The sequence below is a fragment of the Argiope bruennichi genome, chromosome 4 (assembly GCF_947563725.1).
Source record: "Argiope bruennichi chromosome 4, qqArgBrue1.1, whole genome shotgun sequence".
NCBI lineage: Eukaryota > Metazoa > Arthropoda > Arachnida > Araneae > Araneidae > Argiope > Argiope bruennichi.
The window spans coordinates 113,860,869-113,885,054 of record NC_079154.1 but is presented as its reverse complement, the minus strand read 5'-3'; the positions used below and the strand labels follow the sequence as shown (position 1 = coordinate 113,885,054).

Here is a 24,186-nt window from a genome sequence, read left to right as displayed (position 1 = left end):
TAGGAAATTCATTTGATAGGTATATATGCACTGAATATAAAATGGATTTTTGCTGATTTAACAAAATATACAATCAGCTAAAATATAAATAATTTAATGTAATCTATATTTTATTTAATTAAAATAGTTTTAGATTAAAATTTTAACTTCTGATAGTTTTTCCCTTCAATGCAGCATATGAAATAAAATATCAAATAAAAAATGCACAAATTATTAAATTTAATATGAAATTATTAGATTATTAGATTTTATATGAAAAGTATGCTAATCTTGTCAGACTGAAGTTTTCTGCTTTCAATAATATCAGATAAAAATTTATAATATCATACAAATAATCTATAATTGCTTTAAAAAAGTATTTAACTTACATCATCTAAATTTTTAATATTATATAACAATGATGGATGATTGCATAGTTTTCTTAAAAGAGAAATGTATATTAGATGCAAAGATGAATCCATAGAGCCAGTAGATGCCAATAATTTCCATAAACTCCCGGTATTCAATAAGTGGTTGTATAATTTCCTTTGAAGTTCTGTTGGACGACAAAATGCTACAACTTCAGCTAAAAATGTGATAAAGAAATATTTTAATATCACTTTTTTATTAAAAAATATGTTTACTTCAAAGATTATAAAATGAACTTCGATTAAAAAGAAAAGTGATAATTTAAGGGGGGGGGGTCTTTTCTTTCTTTTTTCAGTTTTTTTCAATTGGTCAGGACATAAGCAAAAATTAAAATATAATAAAATATCTTATCAGTATTTTAGTAAATACCCAAAGGTAGACATCATTCATCAAATAACATCAGTAAAAAAAGGAAATTTTCATTTTCACCAAAAATAATATCAAATTAAAATAACTCTGATAGGGTATAATTTTATTTAAAAGAATAGGAGAATGATTGGAGAATATTTTATAGAAAGTATCGATAAGAAAGAAACTTATAAATGAAAATATGATGAAGATAATCTTTACTTTTTGAAGGAAGATACTGATTTATAACTTCTTGAGTTCGCCGAAGCATGAATAATGTTGACAATCTGTTTAATTCTTCACTGCATTGTTCCCCAATTTCTTTTTCTTCTTCAGAACATTCTTGCTCCCGAGATTGCAAAATTGGTTTTTCAAATGATCTGCGGAAGCTTTGCAGAGTACCTTTAACATATATTTAATCATGTATTTCAAAAAAACTAACAAATAAATAGAAAAAAAACATATACCAATTTAAGAGATAATATGAAAATGGCAAACAATGGATATAAAAGGGAATAAAAAAATGATTAAATAAAACAAAATCTTAAAGACAGTAATATTTAAAGTAATTAACATGTTTTAATTACAATAATGTATTTTAAATTATACTGATAAGAAAATGAGCATTTAAAAATATATTTAAATTTTTCCTTGATAAAAATTAATTTATTTTATTACTAGAATTATGTTTTATAGAACTTGTATTTCCATTTCATTTATTGATGAAGTTAAAAAAAGAATTTTTTGTATCATAAACAAATTACAAAACAGTATTTTTTGTTGTTGTTGTTTATTACTACATTTAGAATTACATATAAATTAAAAACATGCAAATATTAAACTGAATAAAAAGTCCAAAAGATGAAATCATCAAAAAGTTTTCAAAAATTCTTAATAATAATGCTAAAGATTGGAGAAAAAATATGTATAAAAATTTAAAGAAAATTTTTTTAAAAAAAAATGGACAAAGATTTAAAAGAAGTTATTAATTTTTTCCCCCCAAGCAATGTAGCAAAAAATAGATTGTCTAATATCGAAGGCAAAAACAAAAATCATGTTTCCATTCTAAATCAACTCCAAAAATTTACAATTAAGATTTTAAACAAATCATTGTTTTTAAAATAATTTGTCACCATAGTTATTTCTATTAATATTTAAAAAGTAACAGACAAATTTAAATATGCATTATTCTGAAAAATTTAACTAACAAAATAAAGTATCTAAATAATACAAATTTCCCTCAAGTTAAAAGATAACATTGAACATTTCATTTAGAAACTATAAAAAGTATTTAAAATTTTATTTTTGAGAAGAAAGAAATATGGAAATGAATTTTTAAAAAATATCCATGAATATTTGTTTTAAACATATTAGATTATACACATGAAAAAAGGTATTACCAAGAGCTCCTGGATTAACAAAATCTACAATAGAATAAAATTCAGCTAAATCGTTTTGAATTGGAGTACCAGTCAATAAAATTCTTCTATTTGTTGTTAAGCAGTTTATAACCTGCAATCAATACATATCAAAATTAGTATAAATTCTTTTATTATACTATGAAGAAGTTCAAGTAAAAAAGTTTTCTTTTCTTTTTTTGTTTGTTATAAATATACAATAGCAAAAAATTAGCTTTCTTATTTGAATGGAAATACTCACATTAGAAATTTTGATATTAAGATTTTTAATTCTGTGCCCTTCATCACAAATCACTAAATCAAATGAAACTGGTGATAACAAATCAGCAGATCGTAAAAACATTTCATAAGAAATTATAAGAACAGTTTTGGGAGCTTTTATGAAGGCCTAAAAAAGTAAATATGGTGAGTGTATATGGCATTAAATAGGTAAACAAATTTAAAAAATATATAAATTATACAAGTTATTTGAAATTTACAACTTACTTTTACAGTATGCTTTTTATCAACAGCATAAATAGGAAGTCTTGATTCACCGAGCCATTTATGGAATTCCTTCTTCCAGTTCTACAATTAAAAAGGAAATTTAAAATAGAAAAAAAAAATTACCTGCTTTTATATAAATGTTTAAAATGCTTTTATGAATATTAAATTATAAAGGAATTTAATATTTATAAAATACTTAATATATTCTGAAAGTGCAAAAGAGTGAAATACGTACTATTACCAAACTACTAGGTGTAATAATAATGATTTGTTTTAGAATAGGTCTTTTTCCATAAGGTCCTTGCTTGCATAATGTCCTATAAAAATTACATTATGTTTTACCACTGATCGAATCAATAATTAAGGAAGTTTGATCTTAAAAAATACATTACCAAATTAGAGCAATACATTGCAGAGTCTTTCCTAAGCCCATTTCATCCCTGTAAATAATAATAAAGCAATAAATCTAAGTCACAATCTGAAAAAAATGAACATAAAAATAATAATTTTCTTGGTGAATTGTTGTGATTATGTAGATAAATAATACAAGTAAAAACAATTTAAAAAAAGATGTATTCATAATTTAAAAAAAAAGAGAGAAAGCTTCTAAAAGTTTGTTTCAGCTAATGTGAAACTTCGTAAATATTAAGTTTATCTGAACAAAAATTTCTTTCTTTTAGAAAAAAAAAAAAAAAAAAACTATCCACATTTTAATGTGTAAAATAAAATGTTCTAATTTTTATTATTATTATTTATAAGTTAATATTTTCAAAATTTACAAAATGCATTATCTCATATTCTATTAAAAAGAGCAGGGAAAAAATTGATTTCAATTTTTTCATAACAGAATTAACACAATAAAGATACATTTTTTTCCATTAAAGTACAGTTATAATTCTATTCTTGTACAGAAACTGTTTAAGTTTTGTGTAAAAAAAAAATAAATAAAAACTATGAAGATATTATCTATGCATGAAATTAAATAAAAAGTGTATTTATAATAGTCTATGAAATCAGTATAATCAGAATAACTTACGCTAGAATTGCTCCTTGTCCATATTCATGCTGAAGACCCATGATGCATTTGTATAAAAAAATAATTCCTTCTTTCTGGTGAATCCTTAGTTCTTTTGATAAAAATGTGTCTATTTTTATGGTAGTTACAGGTAAACCATTTTTATTATACATTTTCTGAAATAAAATACATTCATGAATAAGTAATAATTAATAATATTAAAATGAAGGAAAAATATAAATGGGTTTACATAAAAATTAAAATTGAGTAAAATGAAAAAAAATGTGTAAAACTTTTACATTAAAAATAATTTATTACAAAATAAAGACAAATATATAATCTCAGAGAAAGACTTACATAATTAAAATAATTATCATAAGAATCAAATGCTAATTTTATCAATCTTGGGAAACGTTAATTTTATTCTTTCAGAGTACCTATGTGAGTGTAGGTATATATGCATGTACTAAATTATTTCTAATATAAGCATAATTTTGTATTTTTTTGCTAATTCAGCAAATATCATGTTTTGAATAACATAAGAACTAATGTATAATCTAAATTTGATTTTTCTATAAATTATAAAGTAATAGTTTAATGGTGAAAATTACTATTGCTGCAAAATTTAGTATCAGCAAATAAGTTACTACTATTTTACTTTTACTTTTGATTGTTTCAATCTAAAACAATAAATCTGATAATATCAGGAAATTGCAAAAATATTACTTGGTGCTCTTCTGTTGGAGATGGCAAAATGAACTCATCTTCGTCTGAGATGGCAGTTTGATTTTCAGTTTTACAAAGAGGTGTAATGAATTTTAAAGGAGGCCGGGGAAGTTTTCTCACTGAAAGTAATAAAATGTACATATAAAAGACTGAAAAAACAATATTAAAGATAACATATAACACAGAATAAAAAATATTATGTAATCACAATTTATTATTAAATTAAAATATTCATGTATAATCATATCAATATTTTATTTTGATAATTTTCAGAAAAAATGAACAATTCTTTTATATGTACATTTCTATCAAACTATCACAGCTACAAGGAACTTGTATTTTACACCTAACCAATGGAACAGTAAAAAATTTTTAATTTTGAATAAATGCTTTAATACAAATAATAAAACACATATACAATATATAAAGTGTGTGCTGTGAATATGTGTATAAAAGGGAAATATTTTATACCACAATATTAATTCAATTTTTGTGATAAAACTTCATAGCACATTATTAATATTAGACTGAAACTAGAAGAATATCTGTATGCCTAGTTTACTTATTGGCAACTTAATTGAGGAAACAAATTGATGTAAATGCTATTAAAAATTATTATTTGATAATTCTCCTGAAACAATGTGTTAATTGCAGGGTTGTCACTCAAAGTTAGAAAAAAAAATCCCTGTTTTTTCAATGTACGTATATTCAATATGCAAGGAAATGTGTAAATAATACTCAAGCTAGTTATAACTCAATTTGATTTTAAGGAGTGGAAAAAGTAAGGAAAGGAAGCAACAATTTAACATTATTCAAAATAATAGCATATTAAAAAAAGGCTTATATTCAAATAAAAAAAAACTTATCTTTATTAATTATGTAGAATTTAGTGAAACAAAATTTATATATTAAGGGGGATATATTACCTATTATGCTATTTAATTGTAAATCACAAAAATTAAGGATTTGGATGAAATAAAACAAGAAACATTTTTGTTATCATGATACAAATCATTTAATGATTACTTAACAAAAAGTTGTTACAAAGCAAGATTACGTTTTTTTCATTCCTTTTATATACAATTAATGTACTTGGGCATCAATTTATGCAACTTCTGCAGATTTTTTCTTCTTCAGTTTCATGGAGCTAATCCATAACAAATAAGGTACGAAATTTTTGTAGAGTTTAATGTACATTTTTCAGCTATTTCACTAATAGTGAACATGTTAAAATATTTTCGATATATCATTGAATGCATTAAAGGGCGAATGTGGCGCAGCGTTTTAATATCCATAAAAATACAACTTTAAATGATTGTTCTTGAACTAAAAAATTCGAAATTGCTTTATTTGCAGACATTAAATTTGATGTTTTCGGATTTGACATGCTATTTCTTCTTGTATTCCTTTTATGTACTAAGCCGAACATCAATGATGACACTTTTGAATTGGTACACAGTCCTGTATGTTTTCCTCTTTTGGCATTCAGCGAAATCAGGATTGATTTTTTTTTATCCGGCCAGCTTGTATTAATGCAGCTCATTGTTTTAGAAAAAAAAATCTCTAATCTATTTTGAATAAGCTCACAGTTTCTTAAATAATAAGCAAATCATTCAATAAACTCAAGTACGTTAGACTAAACACCGTTGTGCTGCTTCCGCAGATTAATTTCTATTTCCGCCAGAGGATCAACCTGTGGCGTGGCAACCCTGCAATTAGCTACAAAACAAGCAAATTTGATTTTTATTTACAATAAGATAGTGTGATTGAAAAGAAAAAGTTTAAAACAATTAATTAATTAAAAAACTTTTAAAATATTTTAGGAAGAGTAATCTCTCGGATATGTAAATGAATACAATTCTACACGATATAAATAAAATCTATACATAGAAAATTAAGTCATCATAAGTAAAATTAAGCACTAAGCGCATATGTTAATAGAACATACTATAAAGAAAATAATGCGGCTATATTGACAAATGTCCTAGAAGATTCCATTTTATAAATATATATATATATATATATATATATATATATATATAATTATTTCAGAAAGAAGTTTTTAAAATAGTAAAACAACTAATCTCAATAGTTTACTCTTATTATATAACGGCACAAAAAAATGTACATATGTATATTTTTTTTCTTTTCAATTAGCTATTCCTATTATGAAAGGTTTTGTTATGATAAAGATCATAAAGATGACAACACATCAGCTTTAAAGAATTTCTTTATACATGCAACAAAATATTGAATTTCGATATTAGTATTGGATTTCCCGAAACTTTAGCACTTTCATCTATTTCTATAGATATAATTTTCACATGTAGTGCAATTTTTCTAAAAATATTAATATGTTTTACATTTTCTAAAGATGTGCTTTAATTGAAAGGAACTTTGAATGTATATTAATAAAACTGAATTGAAATGTATTTGTGTAACATTCCGAAAGTAAAAGAAATTCTGAAAATATCTTGAATTCATGAATGAGAATAAAAGATCATGGAAAATCTATTACTATTATTTTTTTGGGGGGAGGGGCAGTAATATTCTCAAAATTGAAACTAGAAACAACAGCTTTTTATTAAATATCAATTTTCTATGCAATTCTTTTACGATTGTTGTCAATATTAAGTTTCAACCCCCACATTAGAACAAATTCTATTTGGATTTAATTTTGTCACTAGCTTAAAAAAAAAAAAAAAAAAAAAAAAAACAGAATCAAGAACTGTTATATTTATCACACTAAAAGATACCAAACCAGGTACATTCAAAGGTACCCCCTCCCCTGCCTCAAAAACACCATGATATTATGTATTCTTTAAGATTTGATATATAATTGAGAACTCTTCCATTAAGCTTGTATTTTTAGATTTTAAAATAAAAATTCAATTTTTAAATTTATTATAATAAAACATAATCAAGATTGTCATATATACTGTTTTTTTTACTTCCAAACGAAATAAGCTTTGTTCTTTCTAGATAGAGCTTAAAAGGATTTTTTCTATGGGAAAAACAGAAAATTCAATGTTAAAAATTAAATGCTCATGTAAAGAAAATTTTAAAAATAATTTCCAAAATAAAATCTAGTTTTAATATCTCATTTCGCAAAAGCTTATGAAAATCATGCATAAATGCTTGAAATTTCATTATACAAAGGCCACAGACCTATATAATTTTCTATTCAACATATTTAATTTGAGCACAAACAATCAACATTTTTTTTAATTACTAAAAAACTTTTTATCTATTTATTTACAAACCTTATAAAATCTTATACTGTATGAAATATATGTTTTAGAATTTGAAATTATTAAATTGTAGTTAGATTTCCACACTCCAAAGTATATCTATACCAAACTTAGTAGTTCTAGGTCAAACTATCTATCCAGTAGAACATCAACAAACACAATCATCTTTATTATTTATAAGTCGCTTCAGGCAAGCACCTAATTCACCAAGTATATTGATTATATTTGTTTTCAGATATGCTTCATGTCCATGATTGCATCAAATTGTGATATAAAGCAGTGTTATTTTAATTGCCTTTCTGGCTCTATGTATTTGTGCATGTTGAGGTTCGAACTCACAATGTTAAGGTTCATAGCCGAGTAACAAAGCCACTAGACAAAAGTGTACACTCTTCTCCAGAAGTTGTTAACTGGCTTATAATGTTACCACCACATATTGTGCAAATGAACCTTTCCAGAATGTTATGGAAACAGTCCCATAACATCATAGTGTTGTTAAAAATGTAAATATATGGTTCATCTATCTTCTAATTTTCATGATATAGGAATCACCTTTTAATTTCTCTTAAAATCTATACAGATATTAAAGAGAATCCTTCTTCGGTTTGAATTTCAGGGCAATAATGTAATTTATTGTTGAAAATCAGAAAAAAATTTTTAGAAAAAATCTGCCAAAATTCAGCAAAAATTTGCCTAACTATCAAATTGGTATCATTAAAGAAGCAATATTTTAAATTCTGAAAATGAGTAAAATTAATTTTTGAATAGCAATATTTTTGAAAGTAATTGCAGGAAAAATGCAAAATTCTGCTTTAAGTTTTAATTGATAAAAATTTCAAGTAAAATTGTTTCAAGTTGCGCATTTCCATCTTCTAAGGCATACATATGCTGAATTGGCAGCTATAAGTCAAATGGTCTTGTAGAGATTCAATACAATGAACACATTCATCTTTATTATTAGTATATTATATACTTATGAAATTACATTGATTTCACTTTTTCATTAAAGGAATGCTTAGTGTCTTAGTAACATTTTTGAAATTAACTTGTGTATTATTCTTAATAGTTTATTTTTGATTCTTCATTAACTATTTTTTATCTTGGTTGAAGAACACATCTTTGATTTTATCTTTCAATAAACAATGTAAAACATCAATTAAATATTGAAGGCAATCACAATTTTTATCCACCATTTTATAAATTATTTTATCAATCTTAAGTCTATTAACAACAGATTAATTTTGGAGTTGCATAGTTTTGCCATATCACATTAATTGATTCCAAATCCAAATGTCTCCTCAGAGCAAGCCAAATTGTGACCTCTGTTATCCATTCATATAATAAACAAAGCATTTTTGCATAGCCATCTTGCCAATATAATAGCATGGTTAAAATTTTAAAATTTCCACAAATTTGCCATTTAAATCCTTGCTATATGTATTATTTTAATGAGAAGAAATTCAAGTTTTTAAATAATCCTGCTAATATTACTTCAAGAGCTATTAGGAATTGAAGCAAAATTGTTACTACATGCCTTTTTACATAATGGTAAATTTTGTTTTCTAGAATCAATAAATAATCTTCATCGTGATTAATCATGATGGGCAGTAAAGGATAAATTACATATGAAGCCAGAAATACCTATAAAGTGATTCTTGGGCAAAATAGCTAATATAATATTTTCCTTGATTTCTGTAATAAGCAACTTGTTTCAATAAGTAATAAAACCAGAGCATTTTTTTTTGAAAAATTTAAATCATGTATTAAATTATATTAATATTTATTTGCTTTAAAATGTTACTTCTTTTAGTATAATATTGTTATGAATCTGCAATATTGGCTTCCTACATCATCTCCTAGTAAGAAAAAGTTTACAGATATCTCTAACAGTAGCTGAATAAATGCCAGGTCAATGAGACTCGGCTTTGCAGACAAAAATAGAGATTCTTGAATATTTGGTAATCTTGTTGATATCTTTATTAGGATCCGAGATTCATACTATCTTCCTGAAAATTCAATACCATGTCACGGAAATTATAATAGCAAAAATGCACACATGAATAATAGTAATTGAGCGAATCTTCTTTTGAGTAATGATTTATATCATTTTTTCTCTGAATGCTTTGTGCTGTGATTTAATAATGATTTGCTGCTAATGTGTTTTTGATTATTGCAAGTGTTGTTTTAATGCAAGCTTTGGCTATGCTTTGTTACAATTATTTTATCACTTTCTTATGAAATAAAAAAAGCATTGTTATTCATCATCATCATTCGTCATTGGACTTTTCATCATACACTCACCAGACATATTTTTCATAATAGTATAAGTTCATGAATACATTATATCCATTTCACTCATAAATTAATTTAAATTTTAATAACAATGTATATTGTTTGATAAATTTCATATATCTTTTTTTAAAGAATTTTCCATTTTTTTAATATGTTAAAAATCCAAATATAATCCAGAGGGGGGGGGGATATCATTTTTGGAATCTGTGTGTCTAATTCTCTGAATAATTTATGATATTCTGCTAATCATAAATTCATGCTGGCTTATGCTATTCAACAAACTTTACAAAGAACTAAGTAATTTATGAAAAACTAGCAATACCCACGCAGCGTTGCCCGTTGCGTAACATCTGAGAGGAAGAATTAGCTTTAGACTTAAGTGTAGCCTCCACCAGATATGCCATGTTAATGTCATCCGGGATCAAAAAGATATTTAGAAATCATGAAAAATAACTACAAAACAATTTTTTACAGCATATATTCAGAAATATTTAGGCTAAGCTTTGATATACAGTCATTGTGCACCTTGTGAGGTTGGCAATTTTTCCGTGTCACTTTTGTTACCATTATCCTACTGCTGCCGTTCTAGCCACATTCTGCTAAAATTCGGTGATAATTTTTTGGCGAAAATGTCTGTATATCAAAGTTGTTCCTACAGCTGAACAATATAGACAGACTATAGACATTGTTAATATGAAACCAAGGCATCATTTCTGTAATCCACACATGGATCGAAATTCAGAGCAATGTATTCCTTTTTAGACCAAATATCAGGAACGTTTGTTCTTTCACTTCTTGTCCTGTGTCTCAAATTTAAATGTCTTTCTCGGCAGACAGGCGAGATTCATTCTGTCACTGTAATTCAATTGTCGTGCAATTTTAAGACGGACGGTTGCTTTGCTCTGCAGAAGATCAACTTTCCTTTGAAGAAAATGTGGATATTCTTTCTCTGATATTGGCTAACCTAACGTTTCTTTCCTCTAAATTTTCATTATCACGCAACAAACAAAATGTTTTGGCATTGAATGTGCTCCGGCCAAGATTGAATTTCCTTCTTTTCGGGATAATGATATTTGAAATGCTATTTAAAATCAGACGTAAACAAACAACAAAAAAAAAACGTATCACATACAAATACCACAGTTCTTGCTAATTGCATATGCGAAGTTTGAGATTTCCGCTCACATGCGGATAAGTGCAAAGAACAGATACTGCTGCTTTACGGATGCGCGAATCGTAGTAGGAAAATAATTCAAATCGCAATGATAAAACTCTTTTATTTTTATTTTGATATGACTTTAATATACTAAAACCTTCCCCAATAAATGCCCTACAAATATCTCCAAAATTAGTTAAGTATTTCTGGAGTTTTTAGCATTTCAACATACAAACGCTTTTAGGAGACTTCATTTTATACTATGTATAGATTATGCAAAAAATTTTCTAAAAATTATGATATCCAGAATAACTTCTTATGCTCAATTCTTCAATAGAGAAGAAAAATAATTATGAGCTAGCTAAAATTTTGGATTTTCAAAAATGTTTCTCACAGATAATATGCAGTAATTTAAAATTGCATGGAAACAAATATACATAAATGAAATAATACACAGAATGAACTTTAAGATATTTATTAAAAACAGATTGAAAATCTGAAAATCAATATCATCTTATAAAAATTGTTTAAAATCAAAGAATTTATTAAAAGTTGATCATTAAATTGATAATATTAGACTCACAAAAGTCTATTCTCAGAAAGATTTTTAAAATTATTGAAAATCTGTTTAGGATGGAAATTAATCAAAATTTTTACATCTATTGTCTATTTAACCTTTGCTCAAAGCAAAACTACAATATTTTCCTAAAACATATTAAGTAAATATATATATTATATATAGGATGATTGGTAAAGTTTTTTTCATTCAAAATAGTCTTGTATAACAGAGAAGTAATGCACATCTGTAGTAAGATGAATATGCTGAATTATTCAGGCATGTTAAGCACTCCTAAAGGTACACAAAATATGGGTTACAAAAATAAAGGACACCACCAAAAACTCCAATAACAAAAATGTAAGTACATAAGCTGTAAAAACACATGGAAAAATTCATAGAATATTAGATAAATTAGCAGAAATATTTGCTATTAAAATTGTGAACATTCCATTACTTGAAAATCAATCCGCCTAAAATTCGCATTTTGTCAGGTTTTTTTTTTTTTTTTTTTTTTTTGACTTTCTTCATTACTTAAATTTAACTTTGTGGTTGCTTAATGTGGAAAAATTAAATGATAATATTGAAGAATTTACTTTTCTAATTATGCTAATTTTTTTTGAGTCATAGAAAACTCATAATTTTAATCACAAATATCTCTACCAATTTTGCAGATAATTCCATTAAACTTTTTCCAGTGTTTTTATTATGGGACAGAGTATTTATATATATATATATTTAATCTCTTTAAATTTTCGGTAACTTTCTTATTTTTTCAATAAGGATGCTGTAACCTGTCAATAAATCCAGCATAGTCACTTTTAATGCATTCCAGCATTTCACTCCAGCATAGCACAGGTATATGTTACTTCCCTGGCTATACAAGACACTATTTTGAACTTGAAGGGCTTAAAAAGTCTTTACTAATCACCTGTACAAACTAAACAATTCAATAAATAATTTTTTTTTTTTTAAATATATTAACATAGTTTCACTTCTTAAAAAAAAACAAGAAAAAATAAAGATAAAAAGTTTTAAATAATTTACCAAAGTGTCTAATTACCTGAAACAAACATTTTAGTGAAAAGAAGTTTAAAAGCTAGCTAATTTCAGCTATCAAATTGTTACTGTTTAATTATTCATTAGCCACAATTGAAAATTACTTTCATTCCCAATAAAGCTTATACGAAACCCAAATGGGCTATCAATCAACAAAATGCATTATTTCTGCAATTTCATCTTGCATTATTTTGCAAAGCTCAAAACTGATTTAATTAAGATTTATAAAGCGAATAAGCCTTCTCAAAAGAAAAAGCCTATTATATGCATTGTCCTTATTTTTTAAAAATTAATTAATAAATCAATAGCCAGGGATTTTTAACTATTAAAATTTATTTTTTCTTTCCTTTCTATAATTGCAAATTATAAAAATCTATAAGTAAATTTCAATGGTTATAAAAAGCAATATAACATAACCATAAAAAATACTATAAATAAAGAAAAATTACAACAATTATGGTACAAACATTCATCTATTATAAGTTTTGTAGGAGGAGGAAAAAATTTTGATATTAGAAAAAAAATTTAATTTTGAAATTTAAAGTTTAAAATTTGAGAATGTAGATATAACCTAAATAAATAAACAAGGTAATTTTTTTCCCCATTAAATAAGCACATTTAGGTTTGGGACAAAAAAAAAAAAAAACATTATATATATATATATATATATATATATATATATATATATATATATATATATATATATATATATATAAACATGAATTTTTTCCTTTAATATTTGAGGATCATTAACAAATCTAACTTTACTTTAGAACTGAAAAAAATAATTACAGATTATATTCAAAATAAATCCAACTATAAGGAGAGTAAAAGAATTAAAATTACTTTGAGTTTTCTAAAATAAAATATAAATGAAAAGAAAACCAAAATACATATTCAGATGAACAAATGCTTTGTTGGCTGTTTACTTATAATAATGAGATGGATAAGCAATTTAAGTCACAAATATTTAATGTATGAGATAACTATTACAAACAAACTCATTACGAAATAGAAAATTTACACAACATAATAATAGTAAACCCTACATACATATATTTGTTTGTTTAGGGCCATTAGATTTTTCAGGTAAATTATTTTCAGGAGCATCTGGTGTTCTAAGGTTCTTGCATTCTTCTGCTGACATCAAATATTGTATCTGTGAAACAATTAAGCAACATTTATATGTAAAGTGTGAACAAAATGTTACTAAAATGTATTAAAAAGTATTGGGTACTTTTCCGTTACCCGGTCACAAATGTCGCCAATTGTGAACCAAACGTAAATTTGGTGTAAGAAATTTGGCAGAATTATATTTATTTGGCGATTTTTCTCTTGCGCTCGGCTAGCGAATTGTGACCCAAACGCAAATTTGGCGTAAGAAATTTGACAGAATTCTACATTATTTGGCAACTTTTTGCTTGCACCCAGCTAACAGAAAAGTACCAAATATTGTGAATAAAACAAATGCTCTAAATGAGATCACATTAAATAGCTGGACTACTGAAAAAAAAATCTTCTCAATTCTTGGGGGGGGGGACTGTTTTTCAAGAAAGAAAGAAAAAATTAAGTTTTAAGTAATGTTTTTCTGAAGGATGAGGCAGACAATTACAAAACTTCTGTCAATTTTTTGTTTGTTTTATATAAAATTTAGTTTGTTTAAATGGATGCATTTTAAAACAATTTAATTAACAAGTTTAACAAATTGGATTTGAATATTTTTTTATCCCAATTGCAAAATAGAGCTTTCATCTAAAACTTCCAATTTGTAACATTAATATATTGTTTTAAAGCCTTATAAGAGCTGCAATAAATGGTCACAATTTAACCTTAATTAACAAGGAATGCATTTGAAGCATATAAACTCTCCCCATTTAAAAACCAAACTAATATTAGGATTCCTAACAAATGATGGCAGATTAGTCTTGCAACATGCTAAAATACAGATTTGTATAATGAATTTTAATAAATCCTTGGTGAAATTCTGTTCTTAATCAGCAGTTTTTTGAATATGCAAAAAATAAGTAGAATCCAGATAATATAAATTTTAATAATGGAAGGAAAACAAATATTTGTAAGAATAATGAAATGGTGTGAATTTCTTTCCAAAATTGATAAGTTAAAGTTGTAAACATTATTTAAATATATTTATAAAAAAAATATTAAAATTGGAAGAAATTGTACAATACTAATTATGTATCATTAAAAATATTTTTTAAATCTTAAAATGGTGTAAAAAAGTTGTTGTAGTATATTTTCAGGAGATATTGCTAATAATGTTATTGTATATAGTTTTCGATTAATTAAAATTCTACTTAAGATTTGAAAACTCACTCTGAAGTCTCTACTCAAATACTCAAAAATTTGTTTTGTATTACTAGGTACAAATATTTGTTCTGTTGATTACTATCAGACAAACAAATACATTGATCTTTATTATTTCTAAAGATACATAAAAATATGACAGTTAAGCATATTTTTTAAGTAATTATTACAAATTAATCAAATACAGTTTTAAATAATTTTATTGAAATTTTTTCTGATAAATAGAAGTAAAGGAAAACAAAACAAACCTCACATTCTTTGCCACCAATGAAGAATTTGCTACCATCTTCTAATGATTCAATTTCTTTTATCTTGTATCCTATACCTCTATCAATACTATAAAAGAATAGGTAGTAAGCAACCTTTAAATATTTCACAATGTTTTGTTTTGTTTTTCACTTTTAAACATAGCTAGTTGATTTTTTTATTTTTACAACTCATTATAATGAGAGATAGATTAACAATTTAAGTTTGGAATATAACAGGAGAATATTGGAATCGTATATAATCATATACATTGGAATCATATATAATCATATACATTGGAATCATATATAAGCATAGATGACTCAATGGAAACATTTGATCTTCTTATATCGTTTAATGCTAAGTCACAAATATTTTGTTGATAATATTACTATATATATGTGTGTGTGTGCGTGTGCATGTAAGCATAATTTTGCAGATGCATGGCTGAAAAAAAAGAAACTTTTGAAATTTCAATTTCAATTCAATCCCTCCCAGGGGGCGTAATTTATACAAGAAACATATGATCATAAAAAAAATCATTATAAAAGTCAGTCTACATCACGACAAAAGAGCAAAAGAGAAAAATTTGTTCCTTCAGCATATCTTAAAAAAGTATGTGGGAGGGTTTTTTTTCTTTTTTTGCTTGGAGCAAGAGAAAATGCAAAACTTACCAGTTTCCTAAAGCCTGCATAAGAAATAATTAAATAAAAAAGCGGGAATTCAATTAGGAAATAAGAGATCATTTCAGAAGAAAGTTAATATGGGATTAAAAAAAAAAGTTGAAATAAATTTATATATATATATATATATATATATATATATACTGATAATGATTAACACTGGAAAAACATTTGAATTTTTTTTTCTCCTTTATTTTCTGTTTAATATTTTATACTGGGTTCTAAAAAATTGTGTCCTAAAATTTAATCATTTCGAAATTTTATGAACTTTATTTTTATTGCTTATAGTATGAGCATTTACAATTATTAAAAATAGCAGAACAATTATTCCTCAAGAGATGGAGATAAAATAAATATTTAAAAATACATTTTTCTCTCATTGTTCCTAAGTTGGTATTGATAGATTTTAAAACCAAAATAGGGTTGTTTTTTTTTTCCCCCACAAGTTTAAACTTATTTTGAAAATTGAATTTATATTGAAGTTTTGCTGTTACATTAAAAATAATAAATATTAATAAAAATGGCTAAAGGATATATCGAAAAATATTCTTGTTCATGTAATTGAATTTATAAGTAAAAAGAAATTACCTGTGTTTCTTATTAAGAATTAGTTTCATTACAATAGAATTAAATTGCAAGGCTTTGCAGTACAATTTTTATTCAAAAAGTTAGCTAATTAGATACCTATTAAATATTTAAGATTACTTTTCATGAGAAATAATACACATTGCGAAACAGGTTTGTTTGTTTTTAATTTGGAACTCTTATAATTTGATGGATATAATTTCAATAAATCAATATAAAAAAGTAAAAATTTAAAATATTTCAAAGCAGCATAATTTTAACATAAAAAAATTGTCTAGAAGTTAAATTTAAAAATTTCAAATTAAGTTGTTTATCTAATTAAAATAAGATGGTTTACGTTTGAAATGATTAAGAAATATAAATGTTTCTGGAATTTTTCTTAATAAGAAAAAAAAATTATAATATCATATTTTAAAACTTGTGCATACTGTTACACTTCTCTTGAAGTTTATCATAATTAATTATTTGGCTCTTTAATTCTACAAGCAGAGATTTCCAGTTAAAGTAATCATCTTCCACTTTTACCCATGTATTGAAACTGAATTCCCCCCATAGTCAAGTTGAAGTAAGCAAAATATTAGATTGCTTCCAAATAATTTTTATTTTAGGAAATTCAGATAAACAAAATAGCACAAAGATAAAATATCAACTTTAAAAAATACTAAGAAATTCTAACGTAGCAAAAGAGACTTTCCTTGCAATTTAATTACTTTCTTCCATTCAAACTGTTTAGTATTTGAATATTTATATCATACTTATGACAATATATCAATGCTATCTTCAATCAAAATTCTTTCACTGAATTTAGAAACAAAATTTCACTTCATACTAACATTTTACCCTCTGAATCTTTGAGCACAGCACTACGACCTCGTATTATTAATGTCCCTACGAAGAAAAATGGAAGTTTTAATTGAACAATAAAATATTTTAAAAATAATTATATAAAGATTGAAATCAAAATTATGCAAAAATGGCTAGTGATTCTATTTTAATATTGAGACACTTTGAATTAATTATCCAAGAAAACTAAAAATATAAAGAAAAATATTTATATATAAATTTAGTCTCTTAGCAAAAAAAAAGAAAGTATCCTAAGCTTCTAAATATCTAACATAAAAATTTATGTTAGATATATTTGTTTTTTTTTAAACTATTTTACATATTAATTATAAACTTAGAAATACAAAAGATATAGGAAAAAATATTTATAAGACTACTTCAAAACTTTTGGGTAGTTATGTTAAGATGTGACAGAACACAATTAGACAAGCATAAATTAGCATACAATGCAAGCTTAGAATTTAAATTGTGAAATGCTAAATGGCACTTTTAAGCAATCTGTTCCTTATTACCTTTGGAAACAATAACTAAAAAATAATTCTATTTTCAATAACAAGAGAGTTATGGAAAAAGGAAAATTTTTATCTCCTTTCCTTTTTTTAAGCTGGATTGCTCATCTATAAACCTGACCACAATTTTCACTCTCCATACAGCATACTACTTGCTAGTTCAAATCAAATCAAAATTACTTTACATATGTTTCACGAGACAATATGAAACTACTGGAAAGTACATATCTGATGTTTCACAGGTTGAATTTTAAGTATGATAATTTTTACTATTTAAATGTGATCTCCTTCCTAATATAACTACCATGAATTTTGAACTAACTATACAGTGGTTAAAAAAAAGACTTCCTACAATAGAATAGAAATAAATATAAATTTTATTTGAATTTATAAGGATCCACTACATGTACAATTTAAAGAATATAGAAAAAATTTTAATATTATTTTACAGCACGAAATGAGTAATGTAAAGCTTATTTATGATAAAGATCATTCTTATTTTGAAAAATTATAATATTCAGCTGGACTATGAAACAAATAAAATACTAAAAAAAAAAACTTCTTTTCCATATAAATTTATTTTTATACATTTGAAAACTAATTAAATTCAATAGGAATATACTTTTATAACAGCATAGACTGCATGAATACCATAAAGCTTTCATTACAAAACACGACAGTTTATTCTTATTATCACACAAAATCTTTTTAACTCTAATAGACATTTTTGCTTCAATAAGAATTTAAATAGAAATTAGTTTTCTGTTACAGTTGTTGCAATCATCAAGCTTTAAGGCTCAATTAGTGCCAACATCTATTTGGCAGATTTTTGTTAAGAGATCTATATTTATAAATAAATATAAATTTATAAACATTTATTTAATAGATAAAATTTCCAAATAACTTTTTTTAATATCTAAGATTAATACTTTTTGAAAATATATGAAGCATTAATATTAGCTATTAAATATTTATTAAAATATTTAATAGCTTTATTTTATTAATTAAATAAAATAATTATTTATTAATTAAATAAATTGCATCCTTAAAAGTGATAAAATTATTATAAAAATAAATGCTCTGCATGAATAAACTTCATAAAAAGGGCACAAAAAAATTCTCAGTTTTTTTTTTAATAAATGTATATAATATTTTAGGTTCTTATAAGTTATTTTAAATTTCAAAATTACAAATGAAATCATATCTACACACACAGCTAATTGCAACTTTTTTTTTTTTTTTTTACCAAGGACTGATTTTTTAAAAACTAGCCAGGTGGTAAACATTTTCAATTTGATAATGCTACTTCAAGACCATATTAATAATTAAAAGAAAAAAGAAATAACTAAAAATGTAAAATATTTTATCATATATAAATAACAAAACTTTAAAAATGTATAAGGTTCTGAAATTACTTACAGATTGTACCTTTGTATAATTTTATTAATCATTATAAATTAACTAGTATTTTAAGATAATTCTTCATGAGAAAAATGATAAAAAATGCACTATGTGATATCACTCAAAAACTCGCATTAACAATGCTGGATAATATCAGACCACCTATCCAAGTCACTAATGCATTCACTCTTTAGATTTAAAATAAAAACTATAGGTAATTTTTTTAATCATACAATCACTTTAAAAATATCACAATTATTATAGTTGTTAATGTGCTCACAGATTGATAATTAATAAAAATAAAAAGAATTAACTTACCATCACCTTCCCAGATTTTATGCTAAAAATTTGAAAAAAGATCTATATTAAAAAAATATATATAAAAACAAACAAAAATTGTATACAAAAGGCAAATTATATAATCTCCTCCCTACTACTAACAAAAGAATACAAATACAATAACAAGAAATTTAAATTTGAAAGAATTAGATCAACACTGCTATAGCATATTCAAAAGAAGATAACTTGAAAGTTAGATTGCAATAAATATATTTTTTTAAAAATAATTTTGTGGTTATTTATTTATATATATATATATAATATATATATATATATATATATATATATATATATATATATATATATATATATATATATATATATATATATATATATATATATATATATATAAATATTTTAATTCTTTTTTTCTCTAAATGGTGTTTTTAATTTTTAGATTCTTATAAAAGTTTCAATATTCATTTACTTATTTTAACAAAGCATGCTTTGAAACATACAGCCTTGCGTAGGAATTCCAATTTTTAATGCCATTTTGTTATGTTTCTATAGTTTTAATAAATTTTTTAACTCTAATATACAATATGTAACAACTTTTAATGCTATAAAAATCAAACACATTCATCAAAACATTCAATCCCTTTTACCAGTGATAAAAATAAGACCTTTCTTGGACATTAGTTTCAAAGTAGGTTTTTCACATTCACTTTTACTTCGCAGTACATATATTTTTTTAATTGCATGTATTATAATTTGCTTTGATTTATTCAATTAAATTCACTTTTTTTTATTTTATCAAATAACAAGATGAAATTTTAAAAATATATATTTCTCATTAATATGTAACAACACAAGAAGTTAATAAATGTGGGCAAACAAATTGGTCATCAAAGTTGGCTAGAATACAAGAAACAATCTACATACAAATTAGAACACAACATTATAAGCATGTACCTAAAATAATAAAATATTTTTTTACCATATAAAGCATTTTCCAATTTTTTGAAATATACAATATTTTACAAAGAACTCCCATTAAACGATTTTACTGTTTACAATTATGTTATAATCTGAACGGACAAGCGGGTTGCCAAAGATGGCTTGTGTATCAGAAACTATCTTCAGATAAATTAATACAGTATTATAAGCATATGAAAAATGCATAAGCTACCATAAAATGAATTTTTCAATTTAATATTTAATGATAATGTACAAATTTGTAACAAAGTAATGATGTTTCCATTAAACAAACTGTACTGTTAATCCATAATTTGAAATTGCATGCGTCAGAAGCATTTATTTTGTCAAAATAAAGGCAAGAGGAAAGAAGAGTTTATAAATATTTAACAATAAGGTGAAGTAAGTTTATTTGTGGAATTAGGAGGTGTGTAATAATAATCAGTTATCTTTACATGTACCATCTCTTAGAAAAATACAATCATTAAAAAGTGCTAATCTTGGAATCCTAAAACAAACAGTAACAGTAACTGACGTTCTCAATGTGCATCAAAATAATATACTTTGGTTCATTGACCCACAAATTCCTAAGCTAACTATTTCAATTTGTCAAATATCATGATTATCACTATACTAATATTAGATGATTTCAGAGCATACTTCTACATTAAAAACTTTAATAGATTTGCTTTGTATATAAAGTTATGTTGTAGGAAAAGAGTTAAAAAAAAAATCTGGTCTATAAATTATATATTAATATAATTTTTTATTTCTTTTTTATTCATCTGCAAAAAATTAAAAACAATGATCAAACAAATATGTTTGTGTCCCTCTTTCACTTTTAAAAAGTTGTATAAAGTAGAAAAATAGCATAAAATGTTTTAGTTTGAAATATTTTGAAATGTGGGCAACATTCTTTCTAAAAAATAGTTAAGATGTTGACCACTAAGAATATATTACAATGAATTTAATCTAAATTGCATTAAAAATATTCATAGCTGGGATAAATAGGGAAACATTGTTCAGAAATATGTTTTAATTAATTCTGTTATTGTAGAAAAATTCAGAATAATATTATTAAACAAATTGTTGCATTTTTTTTCATTCAAATAAATTTCAATATATTTGCACCTTTGAATAACTAAATAAATCAATCCAAAACTTCTTTTGTTCAACTAATAAAATGTCTTACTTTTTTTGCAGAACGTTTACACCATAAAACATTATAGTACAATTCTACTTTATCTGAGTTTGAATGATCTGATGAATCATTAAATACATGTTTTTCATTTTTTTTCTCATTCTGTTTTAGCATTTGTAAAGGTACTGAGTTATGAGTAGGAGAATTTTGTTGCTTTCTTAACTGCATATCTAAGGTAGAATGTGCAGAATTTGTTTTTATTTGTTCATCTGCATGTTCCATTTTTGGATCTTGACAAACAGGTTTTAATAGTAGTTCAAGTAGTTCTTCAGGTGTACGTTCAACATGGCTAACATTTTCTTTACAAGCTGTCAATGATTTTTCCTGTTAAAAGCAAAAATAAACAATTATATAATGATAATCCTGCAAGAAAACAAATTAAATGACTCATACAATTTTAAAATATTTAAATTCTGATTTGGTGAATGATATGAAATGATAAAAAAAAGCAGTTACTATAAATTTTCAGATATGACACGAAAGCAATACAAACAATCAAAATGACTTAAGTTATTCAGGTGTATTTTTATAATATCCATTAATATGAATCCATGCAATATTTAAAATGCATTAAAACTATTGTTGGCATTTGTTAAGATTTCTATTTTTACAGATAATTTTATTGAATGAAAAAAGTTTTTTCCATTCACTTGATACAAGTCAAAGCAAATGTATATCACTTAGGTATTAATGCACCTGGTATATTTCTGCATATTTTATCATAGTAATAAAAAAGTAATGAATATTTAGAAAGCACTTGTGTAGACTAAACAGAAAACTATTGTTCATTTTTTAGTATGTTTTTAATATTCTTATTTAAAAAAAAATTACTTAATATATTTTTATTTGCAAAAACAATTTCAAATCCAATATAATTCAAGACTGAATATTTATATTAAATAATAAATAGTATATATCATTTAACTTAAATATATATATATATAGAGCAGTAAAATTTTCTATTTAAGTATCTGTGTATTTAATAAATATAAAACCTGATTAAAAATTAAACATACACATAAATTGTTTTAGGAGAATAAAAAACAATCAAACAATGCTTTCTTTAAAATTCTAGATTAATATTTTAATACTGTTGATAGCTTATAAAACTTTCCAATAGTTATTTATAATTTTTATTTAAGAAAATACAGTATAATAAGGAAAACTAGTTTCATTTAGAAAATGCTTAACTTTCATCAGATATTGGAAGCTTTCATCAGTTATGTTTCTTGATTTCACTAAACAGTGTATAAATATTTTGCATAATTTACTGAACATAATTTTTAAAAAAATAATTTAAAAATTCGACATTGGTAGAGTATAATCTTTAGATTTTATGATGCAAACGATCTCAATGTAAGAGAGATACTGAGAAATCCTGCTCAGCAGATTAACTATAAATCAAAAATAAAAGTATAAACTCCATAAACATATCAATATTTAAGCATTAGGGAAGAAATATTTCTTTCCAAAACATAAGGTAATATGATGTAAAGAAGCCTATTCTACAAAATGTGGTTGCTTGAACAGTTGGAAACAAACAACCGTGAATAATGAATATAACTTCATGTGATCTTTCACATGTAAAATCCATTAAAAAATTTTTGCACAGAAAACGATATTTATCTTACTTGGTGTTGTTGAGTAGTTTCTGTCGCAATAGAATTAATAGAGTTGTCCGATTCAGAATTCCATAAGTTAAATAAATCATTTTCTTTGTCTATTTGGAGTTCGGAATTCACAGGTGATAAAAATTTCAGCCGCTTCGCAGCTGACAGAAAGCTGGGGGCAGCAGACCGTCTCATAATTCCAACACAAGTTGAAAACTGACCTAAACTATTATATGGAAATAAGATAGCATTCCGCTAGTACTGAAGTATTTTAATTTTCGGAGGAAGAAATGAAGGTGTGTTCTCCGGCGTATGTTCCAGAATTGATGTTCTTAGCTTTTGCCGGGTTAAAAATAATCAAAACTCACGTATACCACAAGAATTTAATTTTCGAAGAATAAATCTTTCAAATAAACCAAAACAAATATAGCTTTTTCTTTCTGTCAAAAGTAGAGTTAACAGATTCCAAAACCCCGGGTTATTGAATTCTGTTATTGGGTTGAGTAGTTCATTAATGTCTGAAATAGAACGATAATAATTTAAGAGAAAAAAAGTTAACAGAAATATTTTATACTCAAACATTAGCAATCTGTTAAATAATTTATATCAAATATTTATATAAACATGTTCAATTTCTTAAAATAACTGTAAATATCGAAAAATCCCTAAATATTACGGATTTGAATCTAAACTGCTAGATTATAACATTTATAGTCTATTCTGTAAAGTTATTACCTCAACAAAGAGAATACTTTACAATTATATATTATTGATGTTTTTCATATAAAATATATAATCAATCAGTATTTCTGCA

General features: G+C 24.6%; 1 protein-coding gene across 2 annotated transcripts in view; it reads right to left on the bottom strand.

Moving 5' to 3' along the window:
* The window catches only part of LOC129966526 (DNA repair and recombination protein RAD54B-like), a 28,806-nt gene extending 4,953 nt beyond the window's left edge, over positions 1-23,853 (bottom strand). Inside the window, exons 1-15 of one of the 2 annotated variants that reach the window (XM_056080963.1) lie at positions 23,394-23,853; positions 21,754-22,086; positions 19,626-19,647; positions 17,388-17,442; positions 15,289-15,376; positions 13,769-13,874; positions 4,402-4,520; positions 3,697-3,851; positions 3,053-3,100; positions 2,896-2,977; positions 2,661-2,741; positions 2,416-2,562; positions 2,157-2,268; positions 979-1,158; positions 369-565 (exon numbers count right to left, since the gene is read on the bottom strand). In XM_056080963.1, the coding sequence (XP_055936938.1) occupies positions 369-565; positions 979-1,158; positions 2,157-2,268; positions 2,416-2,562; positions 2,661-2,741; positions 2,896-2,977; positions 3,053-3,100; positions 3,697-3,851; positions 4,402-4,520; positions 13,769-13,874; positions 15,289-15,376; positions 17,388-17,442; positions 19,626-19,647; positions 21,754-22,086; positions 23,394-23,567 (1,899 nt within the window). In that variant the 5' untranslated portion in view covers positions 23,568-23,853. The remainder of the gene's footprint in view (positions 1-368; positions 566-978; positions 1,159-2,156; positions 2,269-2,415; positions 2,563-2,660; positions 2,742-2,895; positions 2,978-3,052; positions 3,101-3,696; positions 3,852-4,401; positions 4,521-13,768; positions 13,875-15,288; positions 15,377-17,387; positions 17,443-19,625; positions 19,648-21,753; positions 22,087-23,393) is intronic. The other variant, XM_056080964.1, reaches the window with a different exon arrangement.
* Positions 23,854-24,186: the final 333 nt, after the last annotated feature.